Below are 13,306 nucleotides of genomic sequence, written 5' to 3'. Positions count from 1 at the left end.
GCTTCGTGCCTCGGCGTCGACTGAGGCTGCGTGCCTCGACTGAGGCTGCGTGCCTCAACGGAGGCTGCGTGCCTCGACGGAGGCTTCGTGCCCCGACGGAGGCTTCGTGCCTCGACCTCGACGGAGGCTTCGTGCCTCGACGTCGACGGAGGCTTCGTGCCTCGACCTCGACGGAGGTTTGGTGCCTCGACGGAGGTTTGGTGCCTCGACGGAGGCTTGGTGCCTCGCCGTCGACTGAGGCTTGGTGCCTCGACGGAGGTTTGGTGCCTCGACGGAGGTTTGGTGCCTCGACGGAGGCTTCGTGCCTCGACGGAGGCTGTGTGCCTCGACGTCGACGGGGGTTTCGTGCCTCGACGTCGACTGAGGCTTCGTGCCTCGGCGTCGACTGAGGCTGCGTGCCTCGACGGAGGCTGCGTGCCTCGACGGAGGCTGCGTGCCTCGACGGAGGCTGCGTGCCTCGACGGAGGCTTGGTGCCTCGACGGAGGCTTCGTGCCTCGACCTCGACGGAGGCTTCGTGCCTCGACGTCGACGGAGGCTTCGTGCCTCGACCTCGACGGAGGCTTCGTGCCTCGACCTCGACGGAGGTTTCGTGCCTCGACGTCGACGGAGGTTTCGTGCCTCGACGTCGACGGAGGTTTCGTGCCTCGACGTCGACTGAGGCTTCGTGCCTCAACGGAGGCTTCGTACCTCGACGTCGACGAAGGTTTCGTGCCTCGACGTCGACTGGGGGCTTGGGTGCCTCGACGTCGACTGGGGCCTGGTGCCTCGACTGAGGCTTTGTGCCTCGACGTCGACTGCGGCTTGGTGCCTCACCACCGCCTGAGGCCTTGTGCCTCGACGTAGTATGCGGCTGGGTGCCTCGACGTCGTCTAAGGCTTTGTGCTTTGATTTTCTGACTCAATGTCGACTGGGGCTTGGGGTCTCGATGTCGACTGAGGCTGTGTGTCTTTGTACCTTCAACGTCGGCTGCGGCCGTGTGCTCCGCGTCATTTGACGCTGGTGCTTTGACGTCGCCTGAGGCTTGTGCCTCGACGTCGACTGAGGCTGAGGGCCTCATCGTCGGCTGGAGCTCGGTGCCTCGTCGTTGCCGAGGCTTCGTGCCGTCGACGGAAGCTTTGTGCCTTGACGTCACTTGGGCCCTTTTACCTCGGCAGCGGCTGAGGTATTGGGCCTCGGCGTCGACTGCGGGTTTGCGCCTCGGCGTCTCCAGCTCCGGTTTGAGAGGCTTCCCCGCTTTCTCTTCGGTTCATTCCGGGCAGCCGTGACGGAATCTTGTAGTGCGGAGTTTGGTTTCCTGGAGGAGACTCTCTCCCTGCTCCGGCTCTATTGCTCCCGCCATGCGTCATCTCGCTTGGCGCAGAGTGTGGCTGAGGATCCGAACCTCCAGGGTCGTCTCGCCGCTTTTACTTGCGTGAGTTCTGCGCTTCTTCAGGCCTCTCTTGCGGTGGCCACTAACCGCCTCTCAGACCGCGACCGGTCCTTCGCCCCTCGGGACGCCTCCAGCTAAATCCCGTCTGCCTTGGTGGGTTGGTCTCCTTCTCCGGAGGGGCCCTCTGGATACCTTTCTTGTGTTATCTCGGCCTCCTTCGCAGCAGCCGCAATAGCTGCAGCAGCGCCGGGTTAGGGTTCAGCCGCCGGCTTCGGCGACTCCTGGCCGTCCTTTTGACTATTCTCGCATAGCCTCTGGGTTGCTCCCCTTCTGGGTTGCTTCCCCTTCTCTGTGTCTACGCACCGGGAGTATTGCCTCTCTTCTGTCGGTTGGGCATTCCCATCCTCCCTTCTGCGTCTGGTCCTGGCCCTTCGTGACCTGCACTAGTTTCTAGTACGGGAGTGGGTCAGACTCTGCCCACCCCGGTCTCGGGAGTCCGTCGGGGCGGACCTGGACCCAGTTTGTCTGCGCTCCTTCTTGTCTCGGCCTCAGGGGGAGGCCCTTGTTTGTTTATGCCGGAAGGTGGCCCCTCTGTCCTCGGTCCGCCTCCGGTCTTTTCTGCCTCTGCCTCGGCAGGCTGCCTGTCGGCGCTTGAGTCAGCTGGTGTCTCAGCGGTCTTCGGCCTCGGCTGAGCTGTTGCTGATCCTTTTTGGATCAGGGGTCTCCACGGTGATGTCCCGCTGTTCGTCTGGTTTCATCTTCGTGTTCCCCGCTGGACCCGAGCATCTCAGTGATGGCAGGATCGGGATCCCGCTTCCCAGCACATTGTGGTGCCTCCCTCCTGGACACGCTCGTTTCGTTGGTGGGCCACCACTTCGTATCCCCGCATCAGAAGGTTCTGCCGATGGACTCCTCGGCATGGGCTTAGGGGTGCACCTCGACGGCCTTCGGACTCAGGGTCCTTGGTCGGGTGCAGACTGTCGCAGCCGCATCAATCTGATGGAGCTCCGGGCCATTTACAATGCCGTGGTGGATTTTCGTTATGGGTTGCAAGATTGCGGGGTCCTGGTGCGTCCCGACATCTCGGTGGCGTTATTTCTGTGACCAAGCCAGGGTGTACAGGTTCCCTGTTACTTTGCAGGGAAGCCCTTCGTCATTGGCAGGGGACGTTACACCACTGCTTCTTTCTTCGGGCGGTGTTTTTCCAGGGCGTGCAGCATTGTCTGTTGGACACGTTGAGTCGCCCTTTTCGACCGCATGAATGGTTGCTCCATTCTCGGACTCTGCGGCATGTGGTTGTTCGGTGGGGAACCCAACAGGTAGTTCTGTTCGCTTCGCCCCTCACTCACTGGTTGCCTCGATATTGCTCGAGGATGTTCGCCTGGGTTCGCATCGAGGAGGATGCTTGCCTTCTCGATGGAATGGGCAGGTTCCTCTATGCGTTCCCTCCCTTTACTCTGATTCTCGGGTCTTTGATACACCTCCTGTTGGTCTGCGCCACCAGGATCTTGATGGCTCCTCTGTGGCCCTGGCGGCCATGGTTCTCCCTGCTCCTCCAGTGTGTCAGGGAGACTCAGCTTCTACCTATGTTCCCGTCTCCGCTGTCTCAGTGTTGCGGTTTCTGTTGCATTCCAATCTGCAGTCTCTACACTTATCAGCTTGGTTCCTCGCAACGTGCTTCCCTCCTTCTGTTTCTCTCAGTCGGTGGGGGTGTTCTCGAGGCCTCTCGAAAGATCTCCACTCGGCAATGCTTTTCCCAGATATGGTCCTGATTTGCTGAGTGGTGTGCTGAGCACCGCATGGATTCGCTCTCTGCCTCCTTGCCTTCAGTGCTGGATTTTCTGTTGCACTTGTCTCGGTCTGGTCTCAAATCTACATCTATTCGAGTCCACCTCTGTGCTTTTGCTGCCTTTCTTCGGCCGCTAAATGGGACGCTGCTCTCCGTCCACCAGATGGTTTCCCGTTTTATGAGGGATTTCTTCATTGTACATCCCTCCGGTGGTTTGGGATCTTTGTGTGTTCCTGGCTCAATTGGTGATACCTCCATTTGATTCCATTGATGAAGCTCTTTTGAATTACTTCACTTGGCAGGTGGGTTTCCTGGTTGCTCTCACGTCTGCTCGCAGAGTCAGTGAGCTGCAAGCTCTGGTTGCGGACCCGTCTTTTCCTGTATTTCATCATGACACGGTGGTCCTGCGTACTCAATCCCAGTTCTTGTCCAGGGTGGTTTCGGACTTTCCTTTCGATCTTTCCATTGTTCTTCCGGTCTTTTTTCCGAAGCCCCACTCGCCTCCTAGCGAGGTGGCGCTTCACACAATTGACTGTCAGAGGGCGTTGGCTTTTTGTCTTCAACGCACTCAGTCTCCTTGGACGGTTCCTCAATTCTTTTTGTCCTTCGACCCTAATTGGTTGGGACGCCCAGTTTCCAAGCGCACCTTGTCCAACTGGTTGGCTGCTTGTTTTTCCTTTTGCTACGCTCAGGCTGGTCTCGCGCTGCAATGTCGAGTCACGGGACATAAAGTCCGAGCGATGGCGGCTTCTGTAGCTTTCCTCAGGTCGACGCCTATCGAGGAGATTTGCAAGGCTGCCACTTGGTCTTCGGTTCATACTTTCACCTCCCACTACTGCCTGGATACTCTGTCCAGGAGCGACGGCCGGTTTGGCCAGTCGGTTTTGCGTAATCTGTTTTCTTGTATTGCCAACTTCCCTCCGTCCCTTTTTGGTTAGCTTGGAGGTCACCCACATGTGAGAATATGCTGCCTGCTTGTCCTGGGATAAAGCACAGTTACTTACCGTAACAGGTGTTATCCAGGGACAGCAGGCAGATATTCTCACAACCCGCCCGCCTCCCCGAGGTTGGCTTCTTTGCTAGCTATCTGAACTGAGGACCATGAGGAGGGTATGCGCCCTCTAGTGGATCAGGAAGGCACACACATGCGTGGTGCAGTGTGCAAACTTGAAACTTCAATCAAGTTTGCTTGAAAAGCTGTCCGCGCTGGGGCTCCGTGGATGACGTCACCCACATGTGAGAATATCTGCCTGCTGTCCCTGGATAACACCTGTTACGGTAAGTAACTGTGCTATCTCTCCCCCAAAAAAAGAGAAGTAGAGTTTACTGTCAAAAAGATGAGTACAAGCATTGCCAAAAAAGGATACAGGCTTTTGTTTTAGGAAAAAAAGCTTCTTTCTCTGGAAGCAAAAACTAAAGGCTCTACATATTTTAGTATTTGACTAAGTGCCTTAGAAGGGATTCTTGGGACATTAGGGTCAAGGCCTAGGAGGTCATGACTTTTGTAGATATCAAACTAGCTAAATGGCAGGAACAGCAGGACTAAATTGTCAGGAAATTGAATCTGCCATTTAGCTACCTAATGTGGCTAGATGCAAAGTTTTTGCAAGAAATGATATTAAGGCAAGAGACCAATGAAGAAATAGGCAGCTGTGAGGTGATTTTATGAACGTTAGAGGATCTCTAAATGCTGAAAGTTGATAAATTAAATGTTACTTGCTTTGTTTTAAAATGCTCACTTAGATGAAATGGAGTAAGATTGATATTTTGGTGTAAAATGATGCATATAAGTGAAAAATAATCCCAATTACTGAAAAAAATATTGAGTTCTTTGAATAAGGAAGTGTGAATAATACAGTGAACATTTTCAGTCTAGTGCTGTGGTGGTTTTAAAAAAAATAACATATTGCATATTAAAAGATTGTTTCAAAATGGATGTAGAACAAGCCTGAGAATAAAATTATAACTTTTATGCCTTTTTAACTTGAGTTCAAAACAAATACAGGACCAGAAGGCCGTGAGCATGCGCAGATGCTCAAGGCCCAGCCCAGGCAAGAGACAGGATCTTCAGGCACCAGCACATTCTGTGGGTTCGTGCTGCGTGCCGGTGCCAGATCGGGGTAAGGGCTTGTGTTTGGGAGAGCGAATGATACCGGGGGGGGGGGGGGGACTCGCTTTGATATACGAGCATGCTTCTGGGATGAATTATGCTCGTAAACCAAGGTTCCACTGAACTACAAAAGGGAAATGAAAGAAATGTTTAAGTGTCTTGATCTACTGCCCTTCTAAACTAGTAATGAGTAGTTACAAAATAAGAATATGTTTTATGTTTATTGAAAGCTTTTATACCACTATTAATGACTGGGAAGTCATTTCAGAGGGGTTTACATGAGCTTCTGTAAAGGTGTTATAATAGGCTTACTGGGTCAAACCAAAGGTCCATCAAGCCCAGTTGTCCGTTCTCACGGTGGCCAATCCAGAAAGCCACTGTTCTGTAAGCAGAGAAGACAGACCATAAGTGAAGGAGGAACAGGGAGGGTAGAGGACATCCCTTGGGAAGAAAGACTAAACAGGTTAAGAGTCTGTAGCCAGAAGGTGTTAAAAAATCACGAGTAGGGCAGAACAGTTAAATAAAGAGCAGCTGTTTTAACAAGAAAAAGCAAGTATTTCATGAACCAGCAGCTCTGTGGTCTGTATAAAACTAAATGTTTTAGGGACTGTGCTTCCCTAAAAGTTGTGGATTCTGTTATCAGCTGATGTAGTCAAACCAACACACCTGGACCAAAAAAAATTTGAATAAGTTTCTGTAGGCTGGATATATGAATGGAAGACAATAATTAATTGTGTTATCTATCAGCCAGGTTGACTAATCTGGACTGACTACAGTTAGGGAGAGAATGCAAAGCTTTGATGGATCTGGCAGCAGTTTAAAATTTGATATTCCATCCATTGTCATCAAGACATCCAAGTGGTTTACAAATGGGTAGAGGAATGGCCTAGCGATTAGAGTCTTTTCAGCCTGAGGTTGTGAGTTCAATTCCCACTGCAGCTCTTTTGAGACTCTGGGTAGAGAATGACATGGGGACAAATTTTCCATGTCCCTGCAGGAACTCATTTTACCATACCAGCGAGTTCTTTCCCTGCAAGCTCCTTCCTCATCTGCACAAGCCTCAAATGCTTTAAAATCATAAGTGTTTGAGGTTTGTGTGGTTAAGGCAGAGCTTACAGGAATGGGGGAGGGGACGGGACAGGGAAATTGAGTTCCTGCAGGGACGGGAAAAAATTTGTCCCCGTGTCATTCTCTATCTCTGGGCAAGTCACCTAACGCTTCATTGTCCCAGGTACAAAATAAGTACCTCTCTTTTTAAAAAAAAACATAAAAGGTCAAACTGCTTTGATTGTAACCACATCCAGAAAAAGCAATATACAACTCCCATCCCCTTTACCTTTTAAATTAAAATCAGAAAAAAAAGTATTCCTCGTTACAATATCTAGTTTCACAAAGATAATATATAGAAATAAAACAAAGAAAAGATGTATTAAGTTAGTCCACTCAATGTTCTGAATCTAATCACTCCACATTTCGCAAGAAACTAAAGACCTTTCTTTTTGACTCCATAAACTCTACTACCAATTAATCCCAACGTCATCAGCACCGAACACAATAGACTCCCAGAGAAAGACCCATGAAATCACAGCTCACAGATTACCACTAGTTAATGACTCTTACAGACTATCTACCTCATGGCATCTTTAATCGAATCATACTTCCCACTACTCTTATGAGCTGTACCAAACCGTCTCTTTAAACGGACGGTATGACAATCTACCTCATCGAATCCCAAGTCTTGTAATGTATCTCTATAACATCCTTTTACTGCAATTGTATTTCTAGGCATCCTTGCTCTGTACTAATCTGTTCTCCACAAACTGTACTATAAGTTGCCTTGAACCTTTGTAAGCATAGCGTGACTCATAAATCCCAGATTGTTGTTAAATGCCATGGACTCGTGCTCGAGTCCTAGCAACTTGATGAACTGCAGATCTAAAAATAAATTGGTTTTGTGCTGGTCTGGAAAGGTCCTCCAGCGTCATCCCCATGGTTGTTTTTAACATGTCCAGCCATCTGATTGCAGGTCGTCCTCTTCGCCTGGTTCCTTCGATCTTCCAAACATGATGTCTGGAGTACTGTGTGCAATTCTGGAGGCCACATTACAGTAAAGATGTGCGCAGAATTGAATCGGTTCAGCGGACGCCCACCAGGATGATCTTGGGGCTCAAGGGTCTCTCGTACGAAGAGAGACTGAACAAATTGCAGCTCTACACTCTCGAGGAATGTAGGGAGAGGGGAGACATGATCGAAACATTTAAGTACCTCACGGGACGTGTCGAAGTGGAAGATGATATTTTCTTTCTCAAGGGACCCTTGGCCACAAGAGGGCACCCGCTCAAACTCAGGGGCGGAAAATTTCATGGCGACACCAGAAAGTATTTCTTCACAGAGAGAGTGGTTGATCATTGGAACAAGCTTCCAGTGCAGGTGATCGAGGCAGACAGCGTGCCAGACTTTAAGAATAAATGGGATACCCATGTGGGATCCCTACGAGGGTCAAAATAAGGAAATTGGGTCATTAGGGCTTAGACAGGGGGTGGGTAAGCAGAGTGGGCAGACTTGATGGGCTGTAGCCCTTTTCTGCTGTCATCTTCTATGTTTCTATGATGTCTTCCAGTGCTTTCTCTTCTCATGGTGTGATTAGATTAAATTAGATATTATTTTTTTGATTAGCTTCAAAGGGAAATCTTAAACTTTGATCTTAAAGCTCCTTTTACTAAATGGCACTAGAGGTTTTTTAGTGCAATCCACTAGAGGTTTTTTTAGTGCAATCCAAAGCTCATAGAATTCCTATGAGCATTTACCTTGCCAGTCTGCACTAAAAACCTCTAGCACCATTTAGTAAAACCTGTGGAGGAGCATAATCGAAAGGGATGTCTAAGTCCGTTTGCGTCTAAGCTGCAAGTCGTCCAAAGTAAAAAACAGCCTAGGACACATTTTTGAAAAATATGTCCAAAATGTATTTTCGTTTCGAAAATCATCTAATTATACGTCCTCCTGATCTGATCGTCCAAGCCGATAAATCATCCATCTTTATACTACATTTCCATCCAAGTCAAAAATGCCTAGAACAGTGTTCTTCAACCACTGGGCCATGGACCGGTGCCGGTCCACAGAAATTTCCTGCCGGTCCACAGGGCCAGCACATGCATCAGGCCCAAAACAGTGTTCTTCAACCGCCGCCCACGGTGCGATCGATGCGGCGTTATCTTTGAGCCAGGTCCCTCTTCCTAACTGATTCAGTGCACAAAGCCACGGGCAGTGGCTCCTATGGGCATGCTGCGCCTGAACCGGAAGCCTTCTCTCTGATGTTGCAATGTCGGAGGGAAGGCTTCCAGATGAGGCACGGGATGTGCAAGGTGCAATTAGTACTATTATGGGGGTGGGGTCTGGGATGGAGACTGGGTAGAGATGGGCGGGGTCTGGCCCACGACTTAGCCAGTGTTCTTCAACCGCTGGTCCATGGACCGATGCCGGTCCACAGAATAATTCTTTTATTTCTGCCGGTCCATAGGTGTAAAAAGGTTGAAAAACACTGGCCTAGAACAAGCCCTGTTGGATGTGGGAGGGGTCTGCAAAATGATGGACTGAACGCCCAGATATGCCACCTAAATAGTGGGGTATCATACAGGGCACTGCTGTAAACTTCACAAAAAGGGTGCCATGGCTTCTCCTCACTCCAGCTCCTTTATAGGTCACGGTGAACCCCCCCAAACCACCTACAGAAACCCCTAGACCCACTTATCTACCACCCCAATAGCCCTTATGGCTGCAGGAGCCACTTATATGCCAGTAAAAAAGGTTTTGGGGGTGTATAGGGCAGTGCACATGTTTCAATATCAATACAGTGATTACAGGGGCTTATGGGCATGGGTCCTCCTCTCTATAGGTCCTTAACCCACCCCCAAGATGACTTAAGCTGCCTCTGTGCTGGACGACTAGGCTTTCCTATGCCAGGTGGCCAGGTGATGATGGCCTGGAGACTGAATTTTAAAGGTGTGATTAATATTTTTATGGGGGTAGGGGGGTCAGTGATCACTGGGGTAGTGTGTGGAGGTCTGTGTTATGTTTTCAGTGCTTATCTGGTGACTTTAGGTGGGTTTTTGTGACTTAGACCATGTTTTACATGGTCTAAGTCACAACGTCCAAGTTCTGTCAATTGTGGGATGTATAACTTTTATACATGCTGTACGACTTAAGTCTAAGCTGGCCCACGTCCCGTTCAACTCCCGCCCTCGACACTCCTCCCAAAACGCCCCATTTAGCTTTGGTTTTTCAGCGGCACTATGAAGGCCTAGGTTGTTTAGAAATACGTCCAAAACCCGTTTTTATTATCGGCACTTGGATGTATTTGGGAAATTTTTGTCCAAGTGCCGACTTAGGCCAGTTTTTGGACGTTTTTCCCTTTTGATTATTACATTACATTACAGATTTCTATTCCGCCATTACCTTTCGGTTCAAAGTGGATTACAAAAAGAGTTTTGGAAGAAGGGTTACAACGTTAGATCAGAGAAGGTTTCCAAGAGAGGGAAAAGTAGGATCTGGGGTTAGGGAGGGGATGGTAAGAGGGGGGTTAACCTTTATCATGGTATTAAGCTTTATTAAGGGATTTCTTGAAGAGTATAGTTTTTATTTCCTTTCTGAACATCTTGTAGTCTAGGGTTGTTGTCAATAGGTTGGAGACTTGGTTGTTGATTATGAGCCCCAAAGTGTATTAAGATGTTTCCCTTTTTTTACTGAACAAACTTTATTATCCTGCTTGTTTTTATTTAATTTATTTTTAAAGTGAATTAACATGGCTACTATACCATTTTACTTTGTAAGTTTTAGAAACAAGGCTATCTGGCTATAAAAATATTCCAGCCTTTTAAGCTCTAAATTGTGGTGGTGACATTATGTATCTTAACTGTAATGGCAGATTAGTTCAGTTTTGGTGCAATGACACTAAACCCAGAGTCCCAAGCCTAAGGCAATTAACGCTGTAAGGGTACTGAAGCCCTTTACATCCCGATGGGCTTTGGTGTGGTGGTGTAGCCCTTGCTAATGTGGCTTACTAAAAGGCCTAATTAAATAAGGCGAAGAGGAAGGCTTATTTTTTTGTTAATGTTTTAGTCCCAGAGCCTGGGTAGTTGGGATTTGAAAGTCTGAAACTGTGTTCCATTCCTATTTCCCTCCCTACCCTAGAATGAAAGTTGACATGAAATACCAAATAAATAAAAATACTAAAAACATGTACTTAAATTTAATATAAAGTATTAAGAATCGTACTTCTTGCTTTCGAGGATAATTTTTGTATATAAGAGTCTTTCAGGAAATTGATGAACCTCCAAAACCTGAACTAAAATTAAACGATGGAATTGATTCCTCCAATGCCAATAATTTGGAGGATCTTTTTGTAACCACTATTGCAATATGCACTTATGACCAATCATCCAAAAACCCCACAAGCCAATAACACCCTGTTTGGAGATTCAACTAATTAATGCCGAGCCACCGGCCTAGGCGCTAAGCTCGAGCTTAGGCAGGCTGGGTCTGCGCGAGCCACGTCGACGTCGAGAGCGCGTGAGCCCCATTGGCCAGAGGCGCGCGAGCTGAGCGCCTGCGCGGTGCGGCCGAGGAGCGCGCAGGCGCGCCGGTCTCGCGCTGGCGGCCTTTCGCTTTCTGTCTGTTTGCGCTCCCGGGAGCGGAGGCGCCGCGCGGCCCCCGCCGGCCTCGCCGCCATGCTGATCACGGTGTACTGCGTGCGGAGGGACCTGACCGAGGTCACCTTCTCCCTGGAAGTGGACGCCGACTTCGAGCTGCAGAACTTCCAGGCCCTGTGCGAGCTGGAGTGCGGGATCCCGGCGGCCGAGAGCCAGGTGAGGCCGGAGCCCGCCAAGAGGCCGAGAACAGGCTCCGCCCCTCCCCCCCCCCCCCGCTAAGACCAGACGGAACTCCTCCATAAGACTCTTAACAATGTCCCCCCACCCAACAGAGGAAACACCTCGCCCTCAGACTCTACACACCAATCACCCCCCCCCCCTGGGAGAAAGTAGCAGCCCCCCCCAGTAAGACCAGACAGAACTCCTCCATAAGACTCTTAACAATGTCCCCCCCCCCCAACAGAGGAAACACCTCGCCAGACTCTACACACCAATCACCCCCCCCCCCCCCGGGAGAAAGTAGCAGCCCCCCCCCCCCCCAGTAAGACCAGACACCAATCACCCCCCCCTGGGAGAAAGTAGCAGCCCCCCCCCCCAGTAAGACCAGACAGAACTCCTCCATAAGACTCTTAACAATGTCCCCCCCCCCACCCAACAGAGGAAACACCTCGCCCTCAGACTCTACACACCAATCACCCCCCCCGGGAGAAAGTATCAGCCCCCCCAGTAAGACCAGACACCAATCACCCCCCCTGGGAGAAAGTAGCAGCCCCCCCCCCCAGTAAGACCAGACACCAATCACCCCCCCCTGGGAGAAAGTAGCAGCCCCCCCCCCCAGTAAGACCAGACAGAACTCCTCCATAAGACTCTTAACAATGTCCCCCCCCCACCCAACAGAGGAAACACCTCGCCCTCAGACTCTACACACCAATCACCCCCCCCCTGGGAGAAAGTATCAGCCCCCCCCCAGTAAGACCAGACACCAATCACCCCCCCTGGGAGAAAGTAGCAGCCCCCCCCCCCCAGTAAGACCAGACAACAACCACCCCCCCTGGGAGAAAGTAGCAGCCCCCCCCCCCCCCAGTAAGACCAGACAACAATCACCCCCCCTGGGAGAAAGTAGCAGCCCCCCCCCAGTAAGACCAGACAGAACTCCTCCATAAGACTCTTAACAATGTCCCCCCCACCCAACAGAGGAAACACCTCGCCCTCAGACTCTACACACCAATCACCCCCCCCCTGGGAGAAAGTATCAGCCCCCCCCAGTAAGACCAGACACCAATCACCCCCCCTGGGAGAAAGTAGCAGCCCCCCCCCCCCAGTAAGACCAGACAACAATCACCCCCCCTGGGAGAAAGTAGCAGCCCCCCCCCCCCAGTAAGACCAGACAACAATCACCCCCCCTGGGAGAAAGTAGCAGCCCCCCCCCAGTAAGACCAGACACCAATTACCCCCCCTGGGAGAAAGTAGCAGCCCCCCCCCCCCAGTAAGACCAGACACCAATCACCCCCCCCGGGAGAAAGTAGCAGCCCCCCCCAGTAAGACCAGACAGAACTCCTCCATAAGACTCTTAACAATGTCCCCCCCCACCCAACAGAGGAAACACCTCGCCCTCAGACTCTACACACCAAGCACCCCCCCCTGGGAGAAAGTAGCAGCCCCCCCCCCAGTAAGACCAGACACCAATCACCCCCCCCCCCCGGGAGAAAGTAGCAGCCCCCCCCCCCCCAGTAAGACCAGACAGAACTCCTCCATAAGAGTCCTCAATACTCCCTGCCCCCTCCCCTAACGGAGGCAACACCTTACCTTCAGAGGCCACCTTTCTTGTACCAACTCTACACCCCAATCACCCCCCCCCTCCCGGAGAGAGCAGCAGCCCTCTCCCAGTAAGACCAGACAGAACTCCTCTATAAGACTCTACCAATGGCTCCAATGCTCCCCCCACCCACCCAACAGAGGAAACACCTCGCCCTCAGAGGCTACCTTTCTTGCACCAACTCTACTATTATTTATCATTTCTATAGAGTTGAAAGACATCCTCAGTGCTGTACATTTAACGTGTAATAGAAGGTTCCTGCTCAGAAGAGCTTACAATCTGATTTGAACAGAGAGGACATATAGGGACCAGCATTTCCCCCGTACATCATAGCGAGAGGGCTGGTGTGCTCCTTGCTCTTCCTCCCCCTCTTAGAGGAGAGACTTCACCCTCAGAGATTTCTGGAAGACCAGGCACAATGCTTATTCCACAGCCACCTGTATAAAAACATAAGAATAGCCTTACTGGGTTAGACCAATGGTCTATCTAGCCCAGTAGCCTGTCCTCAAGGTGGCCAGTCCAGGTCACAAGTACCCGAATAGAAGCAGTCACGCATTCCCCTCCCTGCTGATGTAG

General features: G+C 50.8%; 1 protein-coding gene across 3 annotated transcripts in view; it reads left to right on the top strand.

The window, feature by feature from the left end:
• Positions 1 to 10,789: 10,789 nt before the first annotated feature.
• The window catches only part of DDI2 (DNA damage inducible 1 homolog 2), a 41,905-nt gene continuing 39,388 nt past the window's right edge, over positions 10,790 to 13,306 (top strand). The window contains exon 1 of one of the 3 annotated variants that reach the window (XM_033921540.1): positions 10,790 to 11,130. In XM_033921540.1, the coding sequence (XP_033777431.1) occupies positions 10,993 to 11,130 (138 nt within the window). In that variant the 5' untranslated portion in view covers positions 10,790 to 10,992. The remainder of the gene's footprint in view (positions 11,131 to 13,306) is intronic. The other 2 variants (XM_033921539.1, XM_033921538.1) reach the window with 2 other exon arrangements.

Source organism: Geotrypetes seraphini, chromosome 15, assembly GCF_902459505.1.
Source record: "Geotrypetes seraphini chromosome 15, aGeoSer1.1, whole genome shotgun sequence".
In the NCBI taxonomy this organism is placed as follows: Eukaryota; Metazoa; Chordata; class Amphibia; order Gymnophiona; family Dermophiidae; genus Geotrypetes; species Geotrypetes seraphini.
The sequence above is the reverse complement of the archived record's forward strand: the minus strand, read 5'-3'. Positions and strand labels throughout refer to the sequence as shown.